Here is a 15,870-nt window from a genome sequence, read left to right on the forward strand (position 1 = left end):
ATGTATTGCTACTGAATAAGGAGTGGCTGGCCATAACAAGTTCAACCAAATGGGAGACGTGAATAATAAACCACAGTGAGTGAAAAGGACATTTATTCAATGTAAAAATTAAATAATAAATACGAGTTTGACATCCTCGTAACATATTATTCACGACTAGCATATTGGGCGTCCAAACAACCGCGAACGCCCAATAAACGTGCAACAATAAAACCCACATATACTAGAACAAATGCATAAACATGTATATATTCATGGACATGAAGAATAAAATTATACACAATCAATTTAGAAATATGTTAATTGCACTACAAATATACCTCATAAAGACATGTATTAAATAATATACATAGATTGTTTGAAAAACTGTATGGAGGTGGATTGGGAGGTGGAGGAAAATTATGCAAACTATTTTGCTCAAAATTCGCAAGCACGTATCTCTGAAGATTTTTTCTAGAATGGCCGAAGCGTGAGGCTAGCGATAGGCCGATACACACCACGTGGCCACTGATAAGCCACGCACACACTTCCTGACCACTGGTCACGGCGTGGAACGCTGATAAGCCATGCTTAAGACATACATGTGATAACGTCCCGGACGTCCGGGATTGTCCCGGAAATCGTATCTCTGTCACGGAGTCACGGAGGGTGCATGTTTGTCCCGGAAAGTCATAAAAAAAAAACGAAAAAAAAATAATCTCGGAATCGGAATCGATTATCTTAATTTTACCAATGTAAGTCAGCTATTTTGCCTGTCCGGGACACTGGTCGTAAAACACAGGACATGTTGACACTAATCCGTTAATTGGTACGTGTGTCGTCGAGGTCATCGTCAATCACCCGATAATTGATCTATCGGCCTATTGTTGTGCTTAACGAGTGGGGGAGGGTTCTTGTATACAAATTCATTGTTTTCATATGGCTTTGTTTGGTCTTATGAATGATAGCTTTTAATTGATGAATTGATATTATTCACACATTTTACCAACAAACGAGCATGATGGTAAGTTCAAAGAAAGTGACAAAATGAGTAAAAAAAACAAAATTAAAACACGGAAAACATCCCATATTCCTTGCAAATTTCAAAGTCGATACGTCGTTATACTTTTAACAACTTATGCGTCCATAAGGAATTTTAGTGTTTTGACCTTTTTTCCAATCTATCGTGTGTATTTTTACGCCGAAATAAAAAAGCTCATCGACTGGAAAATCTTCTTTATCGTCTGAAAAATATTGTGTGTCATAAATTGCAAACGTTTTAAATGTGATGAAAAAATAAATATTTTGTAACGCATGTTCTCAAAAGCGCGGGAAAACAGGTGCCCGTATAGTTGTTTATTTCCTGTTTTGATGAAACCGAAAGTAGACTGCATATCCTCCTAGCACTTCATTTAAAGCCTGGGAAAATATCTGGTGGTTTTATTTTTCCAAGAAAATGCAGAAAAAAAAACAACCATGTCAAGTAAAAAATACGTCTTGGCAGTCAAAATAGGTACATTTTCCCGACGTTAAAAACGACTAAAATAGCCCCAGATATGCTATAGAATGCACCACAGACGTTCCCCATTTAAAAAATCTTCTTTATCGTCTGAAAAATATTGTGTGTCATAAATTGCAAACGTTTTAAATGTGATGAAAAAATAAATATTTTGTAACGCATGTTCTCAAAAGCGCGGGAAAACAGGTGCCCGTATAGTTGTTTATTTCCTGTTTTGATGAAACCGAAAGTAGACTGCATATCCTCCTAGCACTTCATTTAAAGCCTGGGAAAATATCTGGTGGTTTTATTTTTCCAAGAAAATGCAGAAAAAAAAACAACCATGTCAAGTAAAAAATACGTCTTGGCAGTCAAAATAGGTACATTTTCCCGACGTTAAAAACGACTAAAATAGCCCCAGATATGCTATAGAATGCACCACAGACGTTCCCCATTTAAAAAATTTTCCGGGGGGGGCATGCCCCCGGACCCCCCTAGTGTGCGTTGACATTACGATGGGTGTCCCGGAATCGACCCAAGAAATTATCACATGTATGCTTAAGATGTAACCGGTTCAACCCGCAGAATTAGCTAGGGGAGATTCAGTTTAACCCGCAGATCCATAAAATATTTTCTGTCGGCATAAAATTATATTCATGTATTGACAAGTTCAACCAAATAATAAACCACAGTGAGTGAAAAGGATATTTATTCAATGTCAAAATTAAATAATAAATACGAGTTTGACATCCTCGTAACATATTATTCACGACTAACATATTGGGCGTCCAAACAACCGCCATAAGTGTAACAACACGATGCCCAAATATCCACCCCTGCGTTTGTAAGTCATATGCTAATAAGCATTCTAATGGTTCTTATTTCCATATAGTGCCCTTACGGATAATTGGTTTAAGTTTGTATATATGTAAATGATTTGTTGTACTCTCTTTGTTTAAGTTATGGTATGAATTGAAAGAGTATTATATATACTACAATTGTGCTCACATTCTCTTAAAGTTGAGTGGGTTTAGAGTGGTGAGTTGGCGGTCGGTTGTGTCGGCAGGTTGGGTGTGTGGACGGGCAGGCATGAGAGCGAGCGACGGAGTGCCATGCTATCATTCATATGATCGTTTTTGAATATCATATAAATGGAATCATCGCTCAAGCCGTTCAGCACCATCAGTGCTTTGATTTAATCCCTAACCCACTACTTCGCATTTCGTGGCACTGACTAATTTACTCGTTCCCGCGAATCAGTTTGCTCCAAGTCTTGGCCATGCCATTATTTGTCTTGGGAACGAGAAAGTTAGTAGTTTTCACGCGATAACTAAGTCGTGGACACAAGAAAACAGTTTTGACACAAACTCCTAATTTGGGCACATTTCCCTTGGGTTAGGACATCTTTCGACAGATTTGGCACCAATTATCCAAAATATTTTTTGTAGTCGTGTTTATTTTGGGTTTTCTAAACGATTAAGTCTGCAGACCGGACGCAACTCCCACATTTTGGGTCCCCGTAATTCTACAGACATAGGTCTTGCCGCGACACACCTTGATGTGGTGAACATGGTCTTGCCGCGACACACGTTGTCGTGGTGAACATGGTCTTGTCGCGCAACACCTTGTCGTGGTGAACATGGTCTTGCCGCGACACACCTTGTCGTGGTGAACATGGTCTTGCCGCGACACACGTTGTCGTGGTGAACATGGTCTTGCCGCGACACACGTTGTCGTGGTGAACATGGTCTTGTCGCGACACACCTTGTCGTGGTGAACATGGTCTTGCCGTGCAACACGTTGTCGTGGTGAACATGGTCTTGCCGCGACACACCTTGTCGTGGTGAACATGGTCTTGCCGCGACACACGTTGTCGTGGTGAACATGGTCTTGCCGCGACACACCTTGTCGTGGTGAACATGGTCTTGCCGCAACACAAGTTGGCGTGGTGAACATGGTCTTAACTAGTTAACCAGTTATTATGTTACTTATTAAGTGGAATTCGCAAACCATAACTAGTTAACCTGTTAGTGTTGTATAGCTAAATAGGGTAATTGGTGGCAGTTCTGTGCACTTACGAGGCTGTTTTTAGTCTCATGATATAAATCTTACCAAAAAAGTATCGCGAATATTAACTAGATAGCTAGATAATTATCGCGAAAATTAAGTCGTTCACACGAAACAATTCGCGAGCGTTAACTGGTTATCTTACGGCAGTAATACGACACCATATATACCAATCCTAAAATGAGAAAGAAAAAATAGTTTGTTTTCATGAAATTACTAAGGGTTTTAATGATATTACTAGGGGTTTTTAATGGTTTAAACATCCTGAATATTGTCTTTGAAATTCAACGAATTGATTGCTCATCGGAATTCACGTGGAGTTAAGATAAAAACGCAAGCGATTGGCATGCATTCGTCATTCACACACTTATTGTTCTATTTGGAGGACTTCATGACCATAATACGTTGGACAAATACTTTGAGACATGAAGTAGCGTACCAGTCACGACTGTATTGGTGAGTAAATGTGAAAACTTGCTACTACACTTAACAACTATTCTAATTGGTCAGTTTTAAATTCCAAAATATTTGAAGATGTTTAAGAACGTAAAAACGAAAATAACATGCAGCTTCTGTAACAAACCTAATGATACCTTGACGTATCTTCCCCGAATGTACGCCTTGTTCATGAAATGTGTGCACTGAAATGTGAAATATCTTTTACATTTATATGCTAGAAGTAACTCTTTTTCTGAGAAATCTCTCGTTTTGTCATAACACAGGAGCAGTTTGAACAAAAATAGAGTCGATATTCAATCAATTTACTTCAGAATAAGGAGAACTTCGAAAATAACCAAGATATATCCATGTATATATAGATCGGATATAATAGATGCACTCCCCGACCTTTAAAAACAAGTTTATAGTTAAACAAGGATGATAATGGAGATGTTATATTCTGTTTTATTACAGATATGTTTAGAGTTTTTAATTTTTGAAAATGAACGATATTAAGATTTAGTGAAAGAGAATGACTATATTTTTATTAAGTAAGAAATGAATTACGTAACTGATGTCATTATCGGGACTCTGAACCTACTTGTAAGTTGGACTGGATAAAGTATGCGTGAAGTCCTTCGGTCTCACTCACGCCATTCCTTACTTACATTTACACCAATAGTTCATTATTTCATTATAGAATTGCTAATAAGACTTAATTTATTCTTTTAAAGATGACCATACAGTAACACTTTCTACCCAAGCTGTAAATAGAACGACCCGACCAGTTTCCACGTTTTAATGCTACGGACAAAAATAGTCCCGAAATAAAATCACATTTTGACGTAAAATTGAAATTCTAATAACAACCATTCATTTTAAAAATCATAAATGAAACATTTTCGACATGTTGTTTAAAAACTCCGTGACCTGCTGGCACAAACCAAACAGTAGTACGCTTTTAATATTAGTATATACGCGATAATTCGCGATCCAAACGTACCCGAAGATGTTGCGTTCATCTGAAAATATTCGCAATTGCCGAAAGGCCGTTCATTGAAGAAAAAACGGTATTCATATTGATCAAGCTATTATAAGAGACTTTATGTTAATAATTTATATCTATTACTGTTATTTAGAGCAACTAGTATTAAAGTCATGTACCCTCTATTTCAATTATTTAAAGACTGTTAAAAACTTTAACTGTTCATATGTGTTTAACTGTGTATACACTTGATGATGGCTTAGGACGGGCTTTATGCCATGATTATTCATTTCATCAAACATTCATCATCTGCAAAATGTAGTAATAATACGCGGACAACTGCACAATGAATGAAATGTTTTTGTAAAGGTTTTTGTGTTCTTTTAATAAGAAAGGGAAAAAACTATCAAAAGAAGAAAATCAAAACTTCTAACTGCTTGCGATATATTACTTCTGTTTGAAATGTTTCAAATTACACTTAAATGAATTTGCAAACCAAGCCTGGGTTTTGTTAAAGCCATAAGGCAATTTAAACCATATTGCCAGTTAGCTAAACAAGAGATATCGTAAGACAGCGCGCTCAACTATAAGCCGCTTTGTCTTAAAAATGAATACAATAATGATGTAACATGTGCCTTTCAAAGGCAATAAAAAAGAAAAAAGACAAACAAAAAATGTTAACAAGCAATGCGACATAACCAGGTTTTTAATGATTGACAGAAGAAACTTTAGCCTTCGATGTGAGATTCAGTTTTAAATGTATTTTTTTTTCTATTTGTATTAACAGTGACCTAGCTTGACCTTCAACCTAGAGCCCCCAAATGCAACCCATGTTAAGCCTACAAAAACATTTTCTGCATTCAAAGTTTGGTCACACTATGTCAAGCCTAACTGAAGTTATTCAGCACCAAACGGTTATCCATTTTTAGTAACAGTGACCTTGAACTTGACCCTAGGGGTCCAAATGCATTCCCATGAAAGGTCTCAATAATCTCTTCCTATATACCAAGGTGGGTTGCAATATGTCAACCCTAAATAAATTATTAAGTACCAACCATTTTTCTATTTTTAGTAACAGTGACCTTGACCCTAGGATCTCAAACGCTTTCCCATCAAATGCCTCCATAAACTAATATATATTAAGTTTGATCACAATATGTCAACCCTAACTAAAGTGTTTTTACTAAACATATTTATTTCTGTTTTTAGTTACAGTGACTTTGACCTTGACAATGACTCTCTGAGTCCATGAAAGGTCACTATTTACTTTTCCTATGTATCTAGTTTAGTAGCAATATGTCAATTCTTACCAAAATAATTCAGTACCAACCACTCTTCAATTTTTAGTAATAATGACCTTGAACTTGACCGTAGCTGCACCAAACGCAATCGCATGCAAGGTCTTCATAAACACTTCCTATATACAAAATATCACCATGTGTTAAACCTAACTAAAATCCTAACTTTAATTACTCCATACCATAGGTAGGTTTGACGCCGCCCTCATGTCGGCCCGCACAAACAACGGCGTACATCATTCTAATAAACAGGGTTCATTTTGGTTAAAATTACCAAAAAAAATGTGCCTGCCAAAAGCAAAAAAAAAAGAAGAAAAAAATGTATTTAGAGTAAATATGGAGCTATGTTACCGAATTGTGAGATGTCCGTAAACAACTCTGTGAAGTATTAAGTGAATTGAAGGAAGGGTATTGGAGTTATATAAAGTGAAAAATGCCAACTTGCCCTAAAACTTTAAACTGAGACAATGTGCCCTAAAATTTTAACCTAAGTTCCTTTGTCAATCAGGGGCCTTGATTTGCATTTAGGATAATATGGAGTTATCTAACCTTTTAGCGTGATGCGCCTGAACAATTATGTGAAGTTTTAAGTGAATTGAATGAATGGTATTGGAGTTATAAGTAAAAATGTCAACTTGCCCTAAACTTTAGCCTGACACAATGTGCCCTCAACTTTAACTTTAGTTTGAAACGTCGAGCTAAAAATGGATGTACAGGGTAAAACGTGTACCCCTAACAGGCGGTCCCTTATCAATGGTGTACATGTGCATCAGTTAAATAAACACTATGAGTCAGTCAGTGTTATCGTAATAATATTTTTTAAGGCCACACAAATCAATATTTGGTTATACCGATATTTTGCCTTTATAATCCTGAATTAGTATAATTAACTTTATTCTTCCTAGTACTAAGTGTATTGTAATCAAATGTTCCCACGGTGTGTTCCTTTTATATTGGTGAAAAATGGACCGGTCGGTTTAAAAAATAGATCAAATATTTAGTATAAGTTACAGGGCTAGTACATGAAGGTGACCCGATATTGGATATACGGGGCGCAGGAAACCATATTCGGAGTATGCGAATCCCGTACCGTATATAACACGGCGACAGCCGTTAAATTGATCAAGACGTCAACACTACCTGAAAAATGTTTTTTTTTATTCACCGGAATCGGAAAATAGAAGCCATTTTGGTACGATATAAGGATTAGTGACCCAATATAAAAATATGGGATCATCGCGTGACCAGTCCTGGACCAATGGCGATGCGTCATACATGTTGGAGGATATTTATTTGGGGTTATTTTCTGAAAAAGGTGTGGTCTCTCCGTCGAACGATCCATCAATTTAGTGTGGCTTTTTTACAATCAATTATTTTCCAGTAAGCTTCAACTATAATTCATAAAAACATAAGGTACACTAATTGCAGCAGAAAAATATGTTTAAATTAATGAATTGTGTTGAATACTAGAACACCCCAAAGTCTGAATATAATTACGCTCCTCTCTCAAAATCTATAAATGTGAAAAAAGAATAAAATTACGATTTGTTTCAAAAATAGTAAATGAAAGATAGTTTCAAAACATAGTTAACTTGTTTACTTTTCGATTTGAAGCAAATATGCATTCTATTTTTTATTAAGACCACTATCATACTAACCCGAAATCATTTTTAGCCTTAACTGAAAAGCGTTCTCCGGCTATAAATGTGAAAAAAGAATAAAATTACGATTTGTTTCAAAAATAGTAAATGAAAGATAGTTTCAAAACATAGTTAACTTGTTTACTTTTCGATTTGAAGCAAATATGCATTCTATTTTTTATTAAGACCACTATCATACTAACCCGAAATCATTTTTAGCCTTAACTGAAAAGCGTTCTCCGGCAGGGTTCAAATGCGCGTACAAGCCTTTAGCCATGAACAAAAACAAACAGAATGAGGTGTGCCACACGTAAACCATGCTATAAACGAGTTCACACTTGCCCAGTTAACACTTGAAATCTAAACGTTAAGCATAATTAATAATAAATTACGGCGAACATTATCCATCGTAATTTATCTTTCACGTAAACTGACTCTTCTTTTTTGTTAAAATCTAACTTCAATAGGCTGCGAATAATTGGTATCAGACCAATGCTGTTTTCCAGACGTGTTGATTTCCACAGTCTGCTTCGTGGTCGTATTAAATATCTCTCGCCTTTGTCGACGTTCTATTTGTATTTTGTTTTGCTTTAGTCAGTTTAACGGCATTTATTTATTATATCTATATATTTATTATTATAATGTATAATGCGCATCTGACGTATCTACACAACCTTACACCACTAACATGTTTTACAATTCGATAATGTAAAAAAGGCGAAACATGCATTTGTGAAATTGAACTCTTGCACTCGCCTATAGATAGTGATATGAAGTTGTGCAAACATTTTTGACAAAAAAGTGCATGGTTGGTGTTCTGTGCCATGAAAATGCGCTAACTCTAACGCCAAGTCCCTGAACCACCCCTGTTGGTATTTATACATAAATCATGAGCATTAATACTGACAACACACACACAAAAACCTTGACTTTGCCAAGGATCGAACTCAGTACCTCCAACGTATCGCGGAAACGTTCTTACCATTTGATCACAATGTGCCTTATACCAGACAATACGAAGCATGTGTGATGTTATACCACAGTAAACACAGTTAAGTGGGATATATTGATAGCTGTGTGACTCACATCTATTGCAATGTGGATCAGTCATAAAAAATAATAATATGCAAATAAAAAGGCCAAACAAGTTCTTGGTTTCCACTTACATCTTCAAAACTATAGAGTTGATAGAAAGGCATAACTTTCCTTTTTCCCATTTTTTTTTTTTTTTGATAACCGGGATTCTGTACCAAACCGACCTGTATCAGGATATATCACTTTTGTAGAAAGTTTAAAAAAAAGTTCAAACTTTAACATGTTCACTTAAAAATGAACATGTAATAGGAAATTACGAAAATAAATCCACTCTACGACAAAAAAAATAGTGTAAAGTCGGCAGGAGACAAATAAAAAATACAGCGTTAATGGTTTCAAGTGTGTTATATTTATACCAATGTAATCATCGGTTTTAAAACATGTTTTTGACGTCATCCATGTTCTTTTTGTACTCTATACGGGTTATTGGACTACGATTCGTACTTTATTTCTACTAATTGTCCAATATTTGAGGAATGGACAGTCCAAATATTTTGTCCAACTCGTTAAATTAGACGTAGCTTGAGATTGCACTAAGGATATGTGGGGTCAAAATTAGTCACTTTTAAACATAAACGGTTTCAGCTCAATACCTTGATATCAAGTTAAGTAATGAAACTTGGGGTGTTTCTGTTCATACCACACTAGTTTCAGTGTTGGTTCCGAGGGTGTCGCGTCGGTTTGAAAACCTGTTTCGAAAGCTTGGCTTAATGTAGCAAACGCATGGTTTTGTGTACAGCTTCGACAACATGATGGAGCTTCCGCATATAGCCATTATTCCTATATATATTCAAAATAATATTACCGCAGATAGTCGTTTGCCTGTTTAAACTTGATGGTATTCCAACACACCTGGTGAATCACTCTCCGCCATGTTTGTGGGGTTTTTTTTCAAGTGAGCTAGTTTTCGGATGGAACGAAATCGACTCCGGTGGGTTTTGCGATAGTTCGACAGTTTCGGTTTCGTAAAACAAACGATGAAAGTGGTTTTTATTTTGTTTGAAACTGTCACAGCAATGACACCGCTCGCGAAACCAACATAAAACCGAAACTAGTTTATTACCAACAAAAACGCCCAAATTTAGTATGTAGAAAGGTCAGGTGGAGACGTATCTAATACTTGCATTCGGGAACGTGGGCTCAAAGTCAAGGCTGCTGTTACTGAAAATAGACAAAAGAACGGTGTGTTCTCAATAGTTTTTGTTATTAGGGACGTACAATTATTGAACTTAATATACAGCAAGCTCACCTGGAGACAAAACTTAGGATTGCATTTGCATGATTTGGGGTATGTGGCTTCAAGGTGACTGTTACTCAAAATATAAAACAACTGTGTCTGCTCAAAATCTTTAATTAGGTCTGATGTAAAGTGATACGTCTTTTCATGTAGAAATCTAATATTAACTTAATCATTGGGGTTGCATTGCTAATCAATCACAGTCACAATTTAATAAACTTAGAAAAATTGTTTCCGCCCAATAACGTTATAAATGAGTGACGTATTGTAACAGGGTACAAGGTACAATTTAAAATACACGACTCTTTATTTAAAGTCGGGTAATTATGCTAACAAGAAACATTAGCTCAATGAGCTATTTTCTGATATGAATAACAAACGTATTATAAACAAAGGCATCGTTGCTCTTATGACTGGGTCATTCCCTACCTAACGTAAACATAGAACATGAATTGAAAATGCCAAATAGTAACACCGCAATCAAAACTTGCCGAAAAAACACACACAAGTAGTTGTATGTGTTTGACAGATTTAATGATATATAAATATAAAACAATCGTGAATGGATATTATACCTTGTTATCCAATTTGCAATTTTTGCTTAAAAATCATAACTATAAGGGAGTTAACTCTTGTACCTGTAGTACCTTATATTCCTTTTCGGTAATTCTTCGCTTGATTACCTGTATTTGGCGCTCACATTCATTGTTAGAATTTAAGTCGCGGGAACGGTCATCTAATATGTTTTCATATCATGTTTTTAAATATTCCCGACATAATTTGATAATTTTTATCCATATTCAAAATGCTCACTGAAACCTGTTCTGGTATTTGGATGCCATATCTTGTCCAGTTGGTGTTGGCCATCCCACTGAAATTAAAACTCAGTTTCAGTGAAGACAAAGGATACAAGATATTCAATAAAACACCTTAATGTTTCGTTGATCTTAAACGTGTCTAGAACTTGTCAGTTTTGCTTTGTATTACAGATTGGAGGAATTGGAGCCATTAGGTGTTCGTATAACTGACAGCTGATAGCGGGCATGGTATAGTTGAGGTACATTTTTACAATCATATTGAATGTTTTTATTATCATTTATGTTTTACTAATGTGTTTGTTAGTAGTCATGAATTTAGCTACAACAAATTAAATGGTGTTCGCATCTATTAAAAAGTTCACATAAAGATATGGGTTTTTTTGTAAATCATTTCTCAGTATCATCATAAAGTCATATTTTTTTTATTGTAACAGAAGCATTGCCATGCCTGGGGAACAGCTGACTTGTGTGTGGCAAACTGCGTTTGCGAAGGGTCTTCATAACAAGAGCGGAGACATACCAAAGGAATCCATCAAAGAAATAGTCGCAGAATTTGCAGATCTGGAGTCTGTTCATTATTCTGAAAGAGTATTTAAAGACGTTTTTAAAAGTGATGATGTCATCACTTTCTCATCTTTCAAGCGCTACGTTGATAGCCATCTAAGGGAAAAGGGATATCCGCGCCATGTTGTTTTCGATGAAATAGAAAGAAAATGCTGGGAGCTTTGCCAGCCATACTACAAAACGTCTCTAAACAAAGAAGACACTCGAAAACTTTGGCTGATATCAAACCGTCTGACAGACGAGCGTTCATACCCACCTGTCATCCGTGAGAGGGAGGGGAACTGGTTCATGGAGAAAATGTTCACAACCATTGGCAAGATGTGGAAATGCAGCGAAGTCTTCAATATCAAAGGGGCTACATTTCAAGACCTCGTTGATATTATCGAAGACACAATTCTGCGCGAGACACCCCAGGATGAAATGCAGAAGAGCATAACTTCTTTGTATTCAAGTATTGTCACTGAAGTAATGAAGTCCGGGTGGGTCTACACACGTACCAAAATGAAAGCCAACTGGACAAACTGGGCTCACAAATGGTGCATCCTTACAGCAAATGCAATAATTTACTGCAAGGAGGAAAGTGCTTCATCAAAGTCAAGTCGAATACGAGGAGAACTCTTCATAACAAAGCACACAAAATTACTCTGCCTGGAAGACTACAGTCGTTGGTTTCGCAAAATGAAGGGTCGATTCATGGTATCAAATGAACTTGAAATGGATTTGGAAATTGCTGTTGGTAGTGATAAAGAAAGATTGTCGTGGTTGTCGGCCCTTGAAGAAGCCATCAAGTGCTGCAGAGAGAAAACAACACCAATTCAAAAGTTATTAAATGTGCGACGCAGCCTTGAAAAGAAATACGAGCATGGCCAGACCCAGGAAGGTGATAATGGCCCATCTACAACCACACAACCGATAACTTCAGACGAAAGGGGGAATAGGGTTCACTACGAAGAAGACCAAGATGAAATGTTGAGGCCAGAAAACCTTATTCATGCAAACACAGTCAAAATGAAAACCGGGCTTGTGCTGATGGACAAAGACGGGAATGGCCTGATTGACAGAGAGGAGTTTGCAGCATGCTTGAACGGTGATGCTGGCTCTTGTACAAGCACAAAAACGAGCATTTCAGACAAAGGAAGCAAACAGGATAACTGCGATGACGACGAAGACAAAAAGGAAATGTTGAGGCCAGAAAACTTTATTCATGCAAACACGATGAAAATGAAAGCGTTGTTTATGAAGATGGACAAAAACGGGAATGGAAAGATCGACAAGGATGAGTTTGCAGCATTTCTTCAATGTATTGGCCTTCAAATGACAAAACAAGAAACAAATTTGGTTTATAGAAGTGTCGACAGGGACAACAAAGGATATGTATCGTTCGACGAGTTCCAGCAATATTTTTCCAAACACGTCATGTGTGAAACCTCTTCTGCCGAGTGCGTCAACGCCATGAGACGGGCTTTCATGGAAGCGGATAGAGATGGCTCGGGAACTCTAAATTTCCGAGAATTCACAGAGTACATATCGGACAAAAAAAGATCAATCAGATTGACGAAAGTAATAAAGGCGTTTGGTGAAGCAGCAAAATCAGGTTCAGACGAAATATCGTTCACGGACTTTCAGCAGCTCCTACAAAATGGAGCATCTGACATTTTGATGCCAGTAGTAGAAAAAGCAATACAGAAAGATGAAACATCCGATGTTTTCCGAGATCATATGAAACAAGCTTACGACGATGCAGAAGCAAAGGAAATAGCTTCTTACATTCGAGATAGATGGAACAAGTTTGCAACGTTTCGACGTGCAGCAGCTACTGGTACTGTGGTCATGACAGGTGGACATGGAATGGTGGCAGATATCCTTCCAGGAGAATACAATCTGATAGATATTGCCTGTTTCAGCGACCTTCCGCCACTGGTTCCAAAATATACCGTTATCAAAGGAGTGAAATGGGTTTCTAGCTCAGTTCCTGGAAAGTCTGGAAAAGCGATTTTTCCAAAGGATTTTGATGGACAGATTGTGACGGATCTTGCAACAAATGAACTTCTCCGGTACTACAAATGTTGTTTCGCTGATACACAACAAGAAAAGGTTTCCCTGCTATATCGACATGGTATCCAGGATTTCACATACGAAAACGGATATCTGGAGAAGTACGTAACAGCTACCAATGGCGGCGCAGGGATTGAGAAACACGACTTTTCACATCTAGATTGTCCCTTGGTCGAAAATTCTGGAACATTCGTACTTGGGAAGTTCACGGATGACGATGAGATTCATATCACTGGATTCAAAATTCCAGTAAGGCATACTCTGTATATACCAGGCGGAACCATCCACTGCAACGACTATTTGTCAGGGACGTGGAGGACGATGTTGTCCGACGAAACGGATATTGATCATGTGCATCTTACAAGAGCGCTTAGCAACGAAAATGACGGGAAATACGAACAGTTCCGATTTAAGTTCGTTTCTTTCGTATGATTAGAATGCATGGAAATTAGGTCCCGCATAATATTGAAAAAAAAATATTTTATCGATATTAATACACTCTTACTCCCAAATAAGATTGTCCACATTTAATACAATTGTTTTAATTTGCCGAAAAGGCTGAAAAAATGTTGAAAACAGTGGATCTTATTAATGATACTGTGTTTAATTTGAAAGAAAGGTGCAGAAAACATGGTATTTCTACCTTATGAAACGATAGTAGATCAACGTTAATATTTTAGCACTCACCAATCACTAAATATGTTTGCGTTTTCAGCTATGAAATACACGGTTACAATCTTGTAAACAGTAATTAATATTTTCCATAAATGCATTATTTAGTAAATAGTTAAAGGTTTATCGCTCAAAATTCATGTTTGTTTTACATGCGTATGTATTGGTTTTGAATAAGAGTGTCACTTGAACATGTAAAGCCTTTTCATGTCAAATGTAGTTCACTTATATTTAGATTAGTTTATTTCGTATGGATTTGTACAAACCGTTATTGGTGTTTTGGAAGAACTTTTTAGAGGTCCAAGAGTCTGTATTCAAGGTGTGTTGAACGTCTTAGTTATGTCATGTGCTCCTGACGTAATGTCCAGTATAGACAAACATGTACGTGTACGTTATGTTTATACTTGTTAACCTTTCGATGTTCATAATAATATATATTTGTTGTTATGAAATCTCAGTACGAGTTTTGGAAATCGAATCAAATACCAGGCATTTACATACTTCTGTAGAAAGAAAGAAAGGAAGAAAGAAAGAAAGAAAGAAAGAAAGAAAGAAAGAGAGAGAGAGAGAGAGAGAGAGAGAGAGAGGGAGGGAGGGAGGGAGGGAGGGAGGGAGGGAGGGAGGGAGGGAGGGAGAGGAAGGAAGGAAGGAAGGAAGGAAGGAAGGAAGGAAGGAAGGAAGGAAGGAAGGAAGGAAGGAAGGAAGGAAGGAAGGAAGGAAGGAAGGAAGGAAGGAAGGAAGGAAGGAAGGAAGGAAGGAAGGAAGGAAGGAAGGAAGACATTAACATACTTGTGTAGAAAGAAAGAAAGACAGAAAGAAAGAAAGAAAGACAGAAAGACAGAAAGACAGAAAGAAAGAAAGAAAGAAAGAAAGAAAGAAAAAAGAAAGAAATGAAAGAAAGAAATGAAAGAAGGAAGGAAGGAAGTACACATACATGTTTAGGAGAATGCAACAAATATTTGTTTTAACAATGCTCAATAGAAAACAATACGTTTAATAGTTGTGTACAGTAATGAAATAAAATACTATTCTTGCTAGCTTCGAATAATTTGCATGCTTGGATTGATAATAAAATGATGTATAAATGAATATCGGTTGCATCAGTTTATGAATTTTATGAGTAAATTGATATACATATCCAACCATTTAAGGAAAACCCTAAACACTGGTCGAAAACAAGTGTGTGTAGGACTTTTAAGGTTCTCATAAGTCAAATACAACTGAAAAAAATACAGATAGAAAAAGAAAACAAAAGTACCGTTCCTCCAAGATTCATATCGGCTATCTCTGAATAACAAACTAAGTTTGTGTTAAGGTCTCATCTTTAAACTTGCCGACCCTTACGTGCGTATGTTTATTTTGTCACTTCTCGGCTTCATACTTATCGATCCTTGCCTTTTAAAAAGTCACCTCTTGGCAATCAATCTGCCGGCGCTTGCCTTTAAATGGATTATTATGTCATATCTCGGCCTTAGACCTGCCAACCCTTGCCATTTAATGGTTAATTATGTCACCTCTCAGCTA

The 15,870-nt window shown here is 36.8% G+C and overlaps 2 protein-coding genes across 2 annotated transcripts in view; one reads left to right on the forward strand and one right to left on the reverse strand.

Annotated features, from left to right (window-relative positions):
* The window catches only part of LOC128212932 (ATP-binding cassette sub-family D member 3-like), a 55,043-nt gene extending 50,858 nt beyond the window's left edge, over nucleotides 1–4,185 (reverse strand). The window contains exon 1 of the mRNA XM_052918337.1: nucleotides 4,128–4,185. Coding sequence (XP_052774297.1) covers nucleotides 4,128–4,173 — 46 coding nt within the window. The 5' untranslated portion in view covers nucleotides 4,174–4,185. The remainder of the gene's footprint in view (nucleotides 1–4,127) is intronic.
* Nucleotides 3,757–14,934, forward strand: LOC128212931 (uncharacterized). Its single transcript, XM_052918336.1, has 3 exons — nucleotides 3,757–4,000; nucleotides 11,227–11,294; nucleotides 11,490–14,934. The coding sequence occupies exon 3, from the start codon at nucleotides 11,500–11,502 to the stop codon at nucleotides 14,104–14,106; it is 2,607 nt and encodes an 868-aa protein (XP_052774296.1). The 5' UTR covers nucleotides 3,757–4,000; nucleotides 11,227–11,294; nucleotides 11,490–11,499; the 3' UTR covers nucleotides 14,107–14,934.
* Nucleotides 14,935–15,870: the final 936 nt, after the last annotated feature.

This window comes from Mya arenaria, chromosome 13 (genome assembly GCF_026914265.1).
Source record: "Mya arenaria isolate MELC-2E11 chromosome 13, ASM2691426v1".
Taxonomy (NCBI): domain Eukaryota; kingdom Metazoa; phylum Mollusca; class Bivalvia; order Myida; family Myidae; genus Mya; species Mya arenaria.

Excerpts from the sequence above, each read along its gene's own strand:
- LOC128212931 (XM_052918336.1), top strand. The coding sequence starts at position 11,500 with ATGCCTGGGGAACAGCTGACTTGTGTGTGGCAAACTGCGTTTGCGAAG.